Source organism: Phyllobates terribilis, unplaced genomic scaffold (genome assembly GCF_046119375.1).
Source record: "Phyllobates terribilis strain yellow unplaced genomic scaffold, ASM4611937v1 Scaffold_171__1_contigs__length_4068163, whole genome shotgun sequence".
Classification (NCBI taxonomy): Eukaryota; Metazoa; Chordata; class Amphibia; order Anura; family Dendrobatidae; genus Phyllobates; species Phyllobates terribilis.
In genome coordinates, this window is record NW_027362931.1 from 604,317 (window position 1) to 618,612 (window position 14,296).

At 45.2% G+C, this 14,296-nt stretch overlaps 1 protein-coding gene across 1 annotated transcript in view; it reads right to left on the reverse strand.

Annotated features, from left to right (window-relative positions):
• Positions 1–9,526: 9,526 nt before the first annotated feature.
• LOC141212351 (uncharacterized) overlaps positions 9,527–14,296 on the reverse strand; it is a 33,861-nt gene continuing 29,091 nt past the window's right edge. The window contains exon 2 of the mRNA XM_073664907.1: positions 9,527–11,070. Within this exon, the coding sequence (XP_073521008.1) occupies positions 10,445–11,070 (626 nt within the window). The 3' untranslated portion in view covers positions 9,527–10,444. The remainder of the gene's footprint in view (positions 11,071–14,296) is intronic.

Sequence of the window (14,296 nt, forward strand, 5' to 3'; positions counted from 1 at the left end):
GTCTTTGCATGGAGGGAGAAGGGGACACCATGCGAGGGCGCCGGCAGCAGCGTTACTCTATAGTGGAAGAAAAGATGCTGCCATCACTCCATGCCCTTGGTAGACCTGCACTTCTCCAACATGACAATGATCCAAAACACACATCTAAGGCCACTGTTACATTTCTGAAGAACAGGGTGACAGTGATTCAGTGGCCAAGTGTCTCCTGATCTGAACCCAACCAAACACCTATGGGGAATTCTGAAGAGACAAGTTGCCATCGCTCCATCCAGCATCCAGGCTCTAAGAGCTCGTTATCGAAAAAGAGATAAAAGATAGATAAAATATTGTCACTAACTTGTTCATTCCAGGCCTAGAAAACTTGGTGCCGTCCTTTAAAATTATGGAGGCCATACAAAATAATAGATGTAGTAGCTTTTGATGTGGGGTGTACTCATTTTTGCACCAACTAATTTGAGTAAAACTGAAGATTTTGTAATGAGAGTTATATTATTACCCTTACTTTCATGTTTTGATTACAACAAAAATGTTCTATGAAATTCAGTGTTGGCAAAATTTTAGAAATGTATTCAGTAAGATATTAAATAAAATCTTACTTATCAAAGGGGGTGTACTCATTTATGCTGAGCAGTATTTATTAAATTTATGAAACAGTGAACATAATTACAGTTTTTTTTCTGTATGACTTCTCTCATGTTTTAAAAGATATGATTTATGTCTAAAAGATTTCCCACATTGGGAACATGAATACGGCTTCTCTCCTGTGTGAAGTCTCTGATGTATAAGAAGTTTTCATTTATTTCTAAAGCTTTTCCACATTGCAAACAAGAAAACGGTTTCTCCCCGGTGTGAATTCTTTGATGTTCAACGAGATTTGATTTTTTTATAAAACATTTCCCACATTCTGAACATGAATACGGCTTCTCTCCTGTGTGAATTCTCTTATGTGTTGCAAGATTTGATTTATATATAAAACATTTCCCACATTCTGAACAGGAAAATGATTTTTCTCCTGTATGAATTTTCTCATGTGCAACAAGGTGTGATTTACAGTGCTGGCCAAAAGTATTGGCACCCCTGCAATTCTGTCAGATAATACTCAGTTTCTTCCTGAAAATGATTGCAATCACAAATTCTTTGGTCTTATTATCTTCATTTATTTGCTTGCAAGGAAAAAACACAAAAGAGAATGAAGCAAAAATCAAATCCTAGATCATTTCACACAAAACTCCAAAAATGGGCCGGACAAAAGTATTGGCACCCTCAGCCTAATGCTTGGTTGCACAACCTTTAGCCAAAATAACTGGTAACAACCGCTTCCGGTAACCATCAATGAGTTTCTTACAATGCTCTGCTGGAATTGTAGACCATTCTTCTTTGGCAAACTGCTCCAGGTCCCTGATATTTGAAGGGTGCCTTCTCCAAACTGCCATTTTGAGATCTCTCCACAGGTGTTCTATGGGAATCAGGTCTGGACTCATTGCTGGTCACCTTAGAAGTCTCCAGTGCTTTCTCTAAAACCATTTTATAGTGCTTTTGGAAGTGTGTTTTGGGTCATTGTCCTGCTGGAAGACCCATGACCTCTGAGGGAGACCCAGCTTTCTCACACTGGGCCCTACATTATGCTGCAAAATTTGTTGGTAGTCTTCAGACTTCATAATGCCATGCACACGGTCAAGCAGTCCAGTGCCAGAGGCAGCAAAGCAACCCCAAAACATCAGGGAACCTCCGCCATGTTTGACTGTAGGGACCGTGTTCTCTTCTTTGAATGCCTCTTTTTTTTCCTGTACACTCTATGTTGATGCTTTTTCCCAAAAAGCTCTACTTTTGTCTCATCTGACCAGAGAACATTCTTCCAAAACGTTTTAGGCTTTCTCAGGTAAGTTTTGGCAAACTCCAGCCTGGCTTTTTTATGTCTCGGGGTAAGAAGTGGGGTCTTCCTGGGTATCCTACCATACAGTCCCTTTTCATTCAGACGCTGACGGATAGTACTGTTAGGGAGGGCAAATGGCCCTTCACGGTTGACCAAGTGAGTGACAAATTATTATGTTGATTGCGCAATGCACAAAAAACCAAACGGAGGCAATGCTCTGTATTGGGAGGATTCAAAGAATCTCTGATCCCGTTTATTTTGCTTAGCATTTTATATTGTTTTGAGTATTTTAATAGCCAATCAACTCTGCAGCCATACTACACTACTATAGGCTAACTAATGTCAGTACAATTATTACGGAATCACATATATGGTCATATTATCATCATTAGTTCGAAGCACTATGGAAATTTTACAAGGTCAAACCTGGCCTAAACAAGTTAGATAAGTGTCTGACAAAATGTTCTCTTGAGAACCAGTTAGTGTGAGATAATTTCTATGGGAAGAGAAAGAAAGAATGTATGTTATGCAAGGAGTGATAATAGCATGATTTTAAAGCGAGTAGACAAAATGGAGTTGCTCTAGCATGAGTATCAATATGTCCTTTACACTTGGATAGCATGAATATTAATATGTCCTTTACATTTCCCCCTAAAAATTATGTTATTATCAACAAGAGAGGTGCTTTCCCAGGGTCATGTTTTGAGCCTGAGGGACATTGGTCTTCACCCAATTAGTGCCCTTGTTACCAATTGGGGCTGTCGCGGCATGTCCATCCCCCCTTGTTAGTTGATATAATCATAAGCTCAGATCTGAGGTTGGTCGGGGCGTGCGGGTAAAGGTCATCATTCCTTCATTCCCTTGTCATCCAGGTCCTCAATGCTGGTTACATGTCCGTGTATAGTGGCACTGGATGTTGGTTAACAGCGTTCTCCTTGCTCTCTGATGACTGGCAGGGGCTTTCCTCATGCAAAATGGGATACAATAAAAGACTAGTTTTAGTAAAACATATATTAACAAGCAAGCAACAATATGCAACACTCTTTGGTCAATTCGTTATGTTTGTTATACTCTTCCCTGAGTTTCCTAATGTCTTCCATTTTAGTTTTTAACTGTAGGGTAGAGTCGGGATCAATACAGTGACAACAGGCTGGGCCTATAACCTGACACATCCCTCCTTGAGCTGCTGTCAAATAGTCCAGCACTAAAGTATGTTGATTAGCCACTATAATAAGCTGACTCTGCACTGCAACAGTAGTATTAATAACTTCCAAAATATTCCAAATCGGGTCATCTAAGTAGTCAGTGACTTCCACTAACTTGTCCCACATTTGTGTAACCATAGGGTAGAGGAAGACAGTACTGGCTATCTTATTGGGTATACTCATTTGTACTAAATGAGGTCTTCCTGATGGGCGTGGGGTGTTGTCCTTGGCACGTTTATAAATGGTATGAAGAGGGATGGCTCTCATATCTACTTTACTATGGGGAATAAGATAAGTGGCTGGAGTTAGCCGGGCCAACGTACAAGTCCCCACTACTCGACTGGGAGCCATTTATACGCATTATTCCCACAGACCCAATATTTGGCTGATGGTAGATCCCATAAAGCAGAGTGCTGTAATACTAACTTATGTACCAAATCTGGTGGTGAATAATGAACTTATTATTAAAGGGGTCAGTACTCTGTTGTAGGCTATTCCAGGTATTGACTAGTTTAACCATACATATTATCATAAAACATCTCAGCTGTTGGGATTGTCAGGAGCACTTGGTATGGTCCGTCATACAATGGTTCTAGTCCGTGTTTCTGAACATGCTTCTTCACATACATAATCTCCAGGCCTGTGGGTATGACAACCCTCTGCATCAGCTGGATCTGGAATAGAAGATGGTACTAATGCATGGGTGTTAGTTAAGGCTTTGGCAAATTGAATCACATATTGCACAACATGATCTGTTTCTTCTGACAACTGTTGTGGGGTAAATCTAGCTATGGCTGGTTGTGACCCAAATAATATCTCATAGGGTGACAGTTTGTGTTTCCCTATGGGAGTGGTGTGTATGTGATATAGTGCCTTTCAGTGTGCCATTAATCTCTCCACCTTGCCACTTGACTGTGGATGGTAAGGAGTATGTAACGTCACTGTTGATCCGATCATGGTAAGTATTTCTTGTTATACGCATGAGGAAAAGGCTGGTTCTTGATCACTTTCGATGACTTCTGGGACTTCATACCAGCGAACAACTTCAGAGACCAGCTTCTTGGCGGTAGTCTTGGCAGTCATGTTTGGAACGGCGAATGCTTCTTGCCAATTGGAAAACATATTTACTACCACTAAGCAGTCCATGGGCCCAGGTCGCAACGGCTGGATACAGGAGTCGAGGCAAACAGTACAGTTGTTTCTTCTTCCATAGCCCATCTATCAACTTAGCACCCGCCTCCTTCCACGACTGGCGTTCTTCTTTAGAGCGTAGAGCGTGTGGAGCGTAGCTTTGTGATTGGAGGGACCGGTTTATGCTCTTCTGCAGGTTGATCCTGGGTTGGCACGGAATTTAGCTGTTTGGCCTGTTGCCGCGTAAGAGCCATGGACATGGATGTCAGAAGAAGAGCTGCTTGCTTAGCATGGAGATCAGCAAGTGTATTACCTCTTGCTTCAGAGGCATCTGGCTGGTCGGGTATGAGCTTTTACCTTTACGACAGCCAACTGTCTTGGTAGTTGCACCGCTTCCATCAATTGTCTGATGCTTTCAGCATTTTTCACAGGAGAACCTGCAGTCAGAGCTTTGAGCTCTGCTTCCTGTGCTGACATACTGGGAGGTAAGGCTGCAGCCTCTACCAATGTATCTTCAGTTGTGACAGCATATCCAGTATGAAACCTGCCAGAGGTGTCAACATATCTGGATCCATCCGTATATAACGTAAGTTCTGGGTCATCCAACGGTACTTCCCCCACTAGAACAAGTGGAGTTGACTCCGCAGTAATTTGTTCCAGACAGTCATGTGGTGGAGCCTCTTTCCCCTCTCCTTCAGGTGCTGGTAGCAGGGTGGCTGGGTTGATGGTGGTGCACCAGTGTAACTTCACATTTTCTGGCAAAATCAACGAACACTGCAGCCGCAGACAGATGTTTAGGTTGCTGTAAAGCCAGAACAGCCACAATATCATGTGTGACATAAATGTGAGTCTCATGTCCAAGGATGATGTCCGCCGTCTTCTCAAGTAACTGCTGTGTGGCGTGAACCGCTCGTAGACAGCTGGGGGAGGCCCTGGCGACTACCGGGTCCAGATGTCCTGAGTAATAACCGAGCGGGCGCTGCTTTGTACAGTGGTGTCTCTGTGTGAGTACCCAGGCTGCATGCCCTCCTGTCTCAGAGACATACAAATGGAAAGGTTGAACATAGTCCGGATTTCCAAGGGCAGCGGCTGTCATTATCCTTGATTTTAGTTGCTTAAAGGCTTGTTGCAGCAGTTCTTGCTGTTCTTGGTGGTCCTTGTTGTTTACATTAGCCAGAGTGTCTTCTTTTAATGCGTTATATAAGGGCTGCATCAGACGTGAGGCGTCTGGGATCCATTGTCTGCAATGTGTACATAGTCCGAGGAACCGTTGCAGCTCTATGGAATCTTTTGGGAATGGTAGCAGGTAGATGGCCGTCTTCCTTTCTTCTGTGAGATGTCTGGCACCCTGAGTAAGGCAATGGCCTAAGAAGACCACTTGACCGAGGCAAAACTGAAGCTTCGAGGCTGAGACTCGACAATTCAGTTTTGCTAGATGCTTGAGGAGGATAACACTGGCCCTGATGGACATTTGCTCCGTGTAAATGTAATATGTAATGTAATATGTAAATGCAAACAGAAACTGACAGCCTTTGTGTAGTGGAATGCTAATAAAAAAAAGAAAAAAAAAAAGAAAAACGTTTGCTAAATCAATTACTGTAAACCAGACGTGTATGTGCATCTATTAGAAGCTTAAGGATATATGACCATCTAGAAAATTAATTTACATAAACACATATAATGCTCTAATGTCAAAGTGGACATAAATATGATCAGTGTGTGACAGAGCATTATAGTGATCTTCCTCATACACATTCTGGGTGTAGTGTGTATTGCGGCCTGTATTCCGGGTGTGCTAAGATGGCTCCCACCAGAAGGAAGCATACTACAGGAAGGGTGCACCAAGATGGCCACCACCAAAGGGACATGTGGTCAGAGGCTGGAGGTGATGCAATGGGTGTAGCAACATGGCCGCTGCAGGAAGGGTTGGAACTTTGGGCGGACATAGGTATAACAGATAAGGATGGGGCATTAGGAGTGGCTTGGGTAGTGGCAAGGGGTGTGTCTCCTGGACGGGGCACGTGACATGCAACACAATAATCTAATAATCTGCTGACAATGGATTCTGCTGGCCACAATTAGAACATTTCCAACAATTCATTACTCCGCCATTATCGGAGAGCAGTATCTTTGTAATACACATAACATAATGTCTTTCCCTTATTGTCTGTATTTTCTTCCTCCATTCACCCCCTTTCTTTTTTCCTCTTTTTTTCCTGTATTCTCTGTTGTTTCGTATTAAGCCAAGGCCGTTTGCTAATATAGCCTAGCAGCTGTACTTGGGCGCTTATCTGGCAGCGCGCATATTTCAGTTAACTATTTAAGTTCCTCCACATATTTACATACAAACTCAGCGCAACCTTTCCTTACATGTATTCACCACTTTTCAACATTTCATCTTTGTATCTGATATGTTAATCATAACCGTGGGTAGTGTCCGTAAGATGCAGACCACCTCTATGTGTGCATCAGAGTTTGGATCTTTTAAAGTAAGGATCATCTGACCATTGTCATGGAATTGGATTCGGGATCGGAATTTAGACAAGAGGTCTGCTCCTAAAAGATTTACCGGGCAGATCGGGAATATGCCATTACTTATGGAAATAGGCCAATTGGAATAGGTTTGGTGAAAGTGTGCTTGTTAGGTCTGCCATCTACACTGATCAATATTAGATTGTCGTTAGAAAATTGGACTGGGTCAGTTCAGTGGATTGATTTTAAAATGGAGTTGGCCGCCCCAGTGTCTACCATGAACTTTACCGGATGGATTCCCTCCCACTGGGAGAACTACAGATGAACAAAGCCTGGGGGTGATTACGGGCATCATGATGGCAGACTCTGACAAGTCCTGTGGGCCGGGTGTCCTATTTCTGAATACGGGGACTTGTGTGGTACACTGACAGTCCCTTTGGAAGTGTCCTGCTCGGCGACACCTCCAACACTGAAGACGGGACTTTACTACTGGTCTTCTCTCGGGATACATTACTTGCTGATCAGGTACCACCATGGGGTAATAGTGGGGCTGTAAGGGAGGAGGAGGGGGGAGCAAGGGGGGATACTGTGCTATCGGTACTGTGGGTGCAGCAATTACCATTGTACTGATTGTGGGGAGATCTTGGAGGTAGGGGAATGCTGGAGGAGACCAGATATCGGGTTTGATTAATTGAGCAGCATAATCAACAAGATCCCTGTCGATGGCCAAGAGTCTTATCTCTCTCAATTTAGTTGGATGCATGGCAATACACTGCTTTATAGCCCCGACTATTATTTTGGCCGCAACCTCTTTTGGGTATCCAAAGATACCAGTGGAAATGAATAGCAGGGCTAGGGGCGGCATGAAGCTGTGATGCGTATGCCAGGGTGTTTTGGATTGTTTCTTTAAGCAGGTGTTGTGACCTGGGTAAATCCAGGGGATCATAATTTGGTCCAACCGCATGTATAACATCTGACATGATAGCTGTCCGGCTCTTGTAGCCATCACCTCTCCTTCTCTTAATGGACCATGGTCATGGATGTAATCATTAGATGCAGCTTGTATTGTAGGTCCCCCAATACGACATATCTCTGCAGCTAGTCCCCACCAATGCTGCAGTTTCGCATTTGCTGCGTTTACAATGATCCCAACTTGCTGTTGTGGTATACTCCCCATGTCTATTCTCAGTATAGTGGAGAAATCCGAAGGACCATTCAGTAAAACAGACGCCACCTCCTGATACTTGTGTCCATGTTCTGTTTCCCCAGTTTGGGAGAGGGTGAATAGGGAAGAGTTCAGAGGACCCTGGGTCTCTCTGAATGGAGTATGGACCATGGCAGGGGCAGGTGGGGGTAGTGATTTATAATACCCCCCCCCTCTACATTAAGTAATGGGCAGGTTGGTGCTACAACACCTGGTTTACGTGCTCCACAATTATAGCACGTCTTGCGCCATCCTGAATTAGTGACCCAACACACATTACAGAGCCGTCTGGGTTATATGATGGTGGCTGGCTCTCAGTGGGAAGTGCAGGGTCTTTAATCTCATAAGGTATAAATCGCTCAATTTCCGGATTCAGGGGCTGGGGTACTGCTACTTTTGTGGGGGGTAGGGGATGCTTATTTAGCTCTAGATTTGGATTGTGGACACATAATTTGGAAGGGGAATCTACTTCCTCCTGTACTTTTTCCCCATCAGCTTCATTTTGTAGCACAAAACAAACAGTTTTTGTCACAGTGCTAGATAATTTGCCTTTCTTGACATAAAAGTAATTGAAATAACCAGGCTTCATTTCCTCCTCTATTTCAACATATCCTTCATCACAAATCTCATGTGCCACTTTCCTGAACTTCTCAGCGTCTTCCAACAATCCACAGTCAACTAATCTACCCTTTTGCTGCTGGATGCCTTCATCCCACAACACAGGCTGAAGTCTCCTCCCCTCCTCAGGAAAATTTAACACTTTTGGTGCATTCTTGCATGATCTTTTTCCTTCTCGAGACTGATTATGATATTCCCTCATGCAGGGGAGACAATTTTTCCAGCTCCACGGAAACATTAATTAATCACTACTGCCGCTTCACAACCAACAAAGATTCTTAATTCTTGTGCACAGTGGAGTCTGGCCAGAGCTCCGAGCTGTTCCACTACTACCTACTACCTTCTACCTTTAATTCACCCCATCCGTCGGGGGAATTGTACAGACGGCTGATGAAAGGGGGAGCACTTGGCCAGCTTCGCAGTGCTCCGGACACTCGATATATGTATATCTACTTGCGTGTCCTACCCAATCTTCGATCACCTGCCGCGACTGAAACTAACTAACTAACTAACTATGTATTTTCTAAGAATCTTTGTTGGAAGTTAAAGAAGGGAAGATTCACACAATATTCACTTGTCAATCCGAGGTGATACTGCTTTGAAGTTAAATAATATCAGACCCCTAATGGGACTACACCCCTTATAGTCTCACCTTTGACTATATCCAACCAGGACATCCGGAGATACTGCAAACAACCACATACCACGTGGAAACCACGCCAAAAGGTCAGTGTCACTAGTAAAGAACTTGTGCACTTACCGTGGCTTTTTGTGGGGGATGATCAGTCCCAATTCCAGTGGGGGAGGCTGAAGGCAGGTCTCACTTTGTGGACGTCCAGAGGTGGAGGGGCGTCCCTGGTTAGGGATCCGAGTCACGGCACCAACTGTTAAGGGAGGGCAAATGGCCCTTCACTGTTGACCAAGTGAGTGACAAATTATTATGTTGATTGCGCAATCCACAGAAAACCAAACGGAGGCAATGCTCTGTATTGGGAGGATTCAAAGAATCTCTGATCCTGTTTATTTTGCTTAGCATTTTATATTGTTTTGAGTATTTTAATAGCCAATCAACTCTGCAGCCATACTACACTACTATAGGCTAACTAATGTCAGTACAATTATTACGGAATCACATATATGGTCATATTATCATCATTAGTTAGAAGCACTATGGAAATTTTACAAGGTCAAACCTGGCCTAAACAAGTTAGATAAGTGTCTGACAAAATGTTCTCTTGAGAACAAGTTAGTGTGCGATAATTTCTATGGGAAGAGAAAGAAAGAATGTATGTTATGCAAGGAGTGATAATAACATGATTTTAAAGCGAGTAGACAAAATGGAGTTGCTCTAGCATGAGTAACAATATGTCCTTTACACTTGGATAGCATGAATATTAATATGTCCTTTACAGTACGGGTTGACACTGTTGTACCCTCGGACTGCAGGGCAGCTTGAACTTGTTTGGATGTTAGTCGAGGTTGTTTATCCACCATCCGCACAATCTTGCGTTGAAATCTCTCGTCAATTTTTCTTTTCCGTCCACATCTAGGGAGGTTAGCCACAGTGCCATGGGCTTTACACTTCTTGATGACACTACGCACAGAAGACACAGGAACATTCAGGTCTTTGGAGATGGACTTGTAGCCTTGAGATTGCTCATGCTTCCTCACAATTTGGTTTCTCAAGTCCTCAGACAGTTCTTTGGTCTTCTTTCTTTTCTCCATGCTCAATGTGGTACACACAAGGACACAGGACAGAGGTTGAGTCAACTTTAATCCATGTTAACTGGCTGCAAGTGTGATTTAGTTATTGCCAACACCTGTTAGGTGCCACAGGTAAGTTACAGGTGCAGTTAATTACACGAATTAGAGAAGCATCACATGATTTTTCAAAGGGTGCCAATACTTTTGTCCACCCCCATTTTTAGGTTTGGTGTGGAATTATATCCAATTTAGCTTTAGGGCAATTCTTTTTCTGTTTTTTTTCATTGAAGACAAATTAAATGAAGATAATAATACCAAAGAATTTGTGATTGCAATCATTTTCAGGAAGAAACTGAGTATTATCTGACAGAATTGCAGGGGTGCCAATACTTTCCCACATTCTGAACATGAATACGACTTCTCACCTGTATGAATTCTCTGATGTATAATAAGATCCACTTTATCTGTGTAGGATTTATCACATTCTGAACATGAAAACGGCTTCTCTCCTGTGTGAATTCTCTCATGTATAAAATATTTTGATTTACATGTAAAGCATTTCCCACATTCTGAACAGGAGTATGGATTCTCTCCTTTGTGCTTTCTTTGTGTTAAAGAATCTGAGCTTTTAGTAAGTTGCTTGTCACACTGAAATCTTGTATCCACTGTGTCACCTGGAATTGTGGTAACAATGTGAGATTGCTCAGGAGATGATTCCTCATGATCAGGAGGATTATAAGAAGGTGAAGTGCTGTGAAGTCCAGGAGGTGCAGGAAGGGTGAAGAGGTTTTTTCCATTAGAGTGTTTCGTGATAGCTTCTTTTTTACAATTTAGTGATAAACCGTTATTCTCACAAGGATTTCCTATAAGGAGGAAAGATAGATTAGATGTGATTTTTTTCTTCAACACAAAAGAGATTTCTCAATGTATTTTCTGGATCTCACAATGAAGACCCTCGTCAGTGAAAGTACCGGTAATAAAGAAGACAACTACATGCCATAACATTTACACAATGACGGGTAAAGTGAATGACACTTATAATCTGGCGACATTGGCACAAGTCAGGGGTGGCAGAGATTAGACGGCAAATAGACGGTTCTTAAAGGGAACCTGTCATCAGGATTTACCCCCTTAATGTACCACCAGTGCCATTTCACTGTCTCAAGCTTCCTATCATGCCCTCAGTGTTGAAAAGTGTCCACGCAATTAACAATTACATTTTAATATTTCAGTATCATATACAAATGAGATTTACTAATCACAAAGGCGGCCGTACATCCAGGAGCAGTGGAGCTCCGGCCTCAGTAATGATGTCACAGAAGATGTGGTATCCAGCTCCAAGGAAAAAGATGCTTTTAATTAAACTGTTCCGGAATCCATGCGGGTTTCTTCTCAGTGATGACGTCTGTGGACGCGCCTAACCGTCTGATACATCAGCACCGGTTTGTCATTATCAATGGAATTTAAGATGCACCGACATCGGCTCCGCAAAACCAGCAGAATTAGATGAAGAGACATCTGAAGATAGTAACAATACTCCATCCAATTACATTAAAGCTCTATTTCAACTATGTCAAACAGCTGGAAAGATAGGGGGAGATTATTTAAAAGAAGTGCAAAGGAAATATGTCATGGTTGGCCAAAGCTATCAATTACTTTTTTTGCAAATGATTCTCTGTAAAATTGAAAAATTAGATATTTAATCCGATTTGTTGCCATGAGCATCAACTCCTTATTTCTTTCACACTGATTACAGTAAATCTCCCACATACAGTTACCATATTTTTCGGACTATAAGACGCACTTTTTTCCTCCAAAATTTTGGAGGAAAGTGGGGGGTGCATCTTAGAGTCCGAATGTTGGGGGGGGGTATATATATACACTGTGTGGGGTGTGGGGGGAGCGGTAACTGCGGAGGAGCGGGGCACAGGAGGCAGCAGCCGCCCGCAGCAGCCTACATTGTCCCCGCTGGTAAAGAAAATGAATATTCACTGTGCAAAGCAGTCATCAAAGCAAAAGGTGGCTACTTTGAAGAACCTAGAATATAAGACATATTTTCAGATGTTTCACACTTTTTTGTTAAGTATATAATTCCACATGTGTTAATTCATAGTTTTGATGCCTTCAGTGTGAATGTACAATTTTCATAGTCATGAAAACACAGAAAAATCTTTAAATGAGAAGGTGTGTCCAAACCTTTGGTCTGTACTGTACTGGTTCTCTGCACTATCATTCCTTCTACTCATTCTCTATATGTCAACCAGGGCTGCTTTTGTCATGAGGTGAGATGAGCATCTTGCCCCAGGCGCTTGTTGGAGCTGTCTGAAAGGGGTAGCAGAATGCTGCTGCTGCCCCCTCAGAGACACCAGACACAGGCCTGTAGGCGGCTGCTGCCCCCTCAGAGACACTAGACACAGGCCTGTAGGCTGCTGCTGCCCCCTCAGAGACACTAGACACAGGCCTGTAGGCGGCTGCTGCCCCCTCAGAGACACTAGACACAGGGCTGTAGGCGGCTGCTGCCCCCTCAGAGACACTAGACACAGGCGTGTAGGCGGCTGCTGACCCCTCAGAGACACTAGACACAGGCCTGTAGGCAGCTGCTGCCCCCTCAGAGACACTAGACACAGGCTGTAGGCGGCTGCTGCCCCCTCAGAGACACTAGACACAGGCTGTAGGTGGCTGCTGCCCCCTCAGAGACACTAGACACAGGCTGTAGGCGGCTGCTGCCCCCTCAGAGACACTAGACACAGGCTGTAGGCAGCTGCTGCCCCCTCAGAGACACTAGACACAGGCCAGTAGGCAGCTGCTGCCCCCTCAGAGACACTAGACACAGGCTGTAGGCGGCTGCTGCTCCCTCAGAGACACTAGACACAGGCCTGTAGGCAGCTGCAGCCCCCTCAGAGACACTAGACACAGGCCTGTAGGCAGCTGCTGCCCCCTCAGAGACACTAGACACAGGCCTGTAGGCGGCTGCTGCCCCCTCAGAGACACTAGACACAGGCCTGTAGGCGGCTGCTGCCCCCTCAGAGACACTAGACACAGGCCTGTAGGCAGCTGCTGCCCCCTCAGAGACACTAGACACAGGCCTGTAGGCGGCTGCTGCCCCCTCAGAGACACTAGACACAGGCCTGTAGGCAGCTGCAGCCCCCTCAGAGACACTAGACACAGGCCTGTAGGCGGCTGCAGCCCCCTCAGAGACACTAGACACAGGCCTGTAGGCGGCTGCTGCCCCCTCAGAGACACTAGACACAGGCCTGTAGGCGGCTGCTGCCCCCTCAGAGACACTAGACACAGGCCTGTAGGCGGCTGCTGCCCCCTCAGAGACACTAGACACAGGCCTGTAGGCGGCTGCTGCCCCCTCAGAGACACTAGACACAGGCCTGTAGGCGGCTGCTGCCCCCTCAGAGACACTAGACACAGGCCTGTAGGCGGCTGCTGCCCCCTCAGAGACACTAGACACAGGCCTGTAGGCGGCTGCTGCCCCCTCAGAGACACTAGACACAGGCCTGTAGGCGGCTGCTGCCCCCTCAGAGACACTAGACACAGGCCTGTAGGCGGCTGCTGCCCCCTCAGAGACACTAGACACAGGCCTGTAGGCGGCTGCTGCCCCCTCAGAGACACTAGACACAGGCCTGTAGGCGGCTGCTGCCCCCTCAGAGACACTAGACACAGGCCTGTAGGCGGCTGCTGCCCCCTCAGAGACACCAGACACAGGCCTGTAGGTGGCTGCTGCCCCCTCAGAGACACTAGACACAGGCCTGTAGGCGGCTGCTGCCCCCTCAGAGACTCCAGACACAGGCCTGTAGGCGGCTGCTGCCCCCTCAGAGACACTAGACACAGGCCTGTAGGCGGCTGCTGCCCCCTCAGAGACATTAGACACAGGCCTGTAGGTGGCTGCTGCCCCCTCAGAGACACTAGACACAGGCCTGTAGGCGGCTGCTGCCCCCTCAGAGACTCCAGACACAGGCCTGTAGGCGGCTGCTGCCCCCTCAGAGACACTAGACACAGGCCTGTAGGCGGCTGCTGCCCCCTCAGAGACACTAGACACAGGCCTGTAGGTGGCTGCTGCCCCCTCAGAGACATTAGACA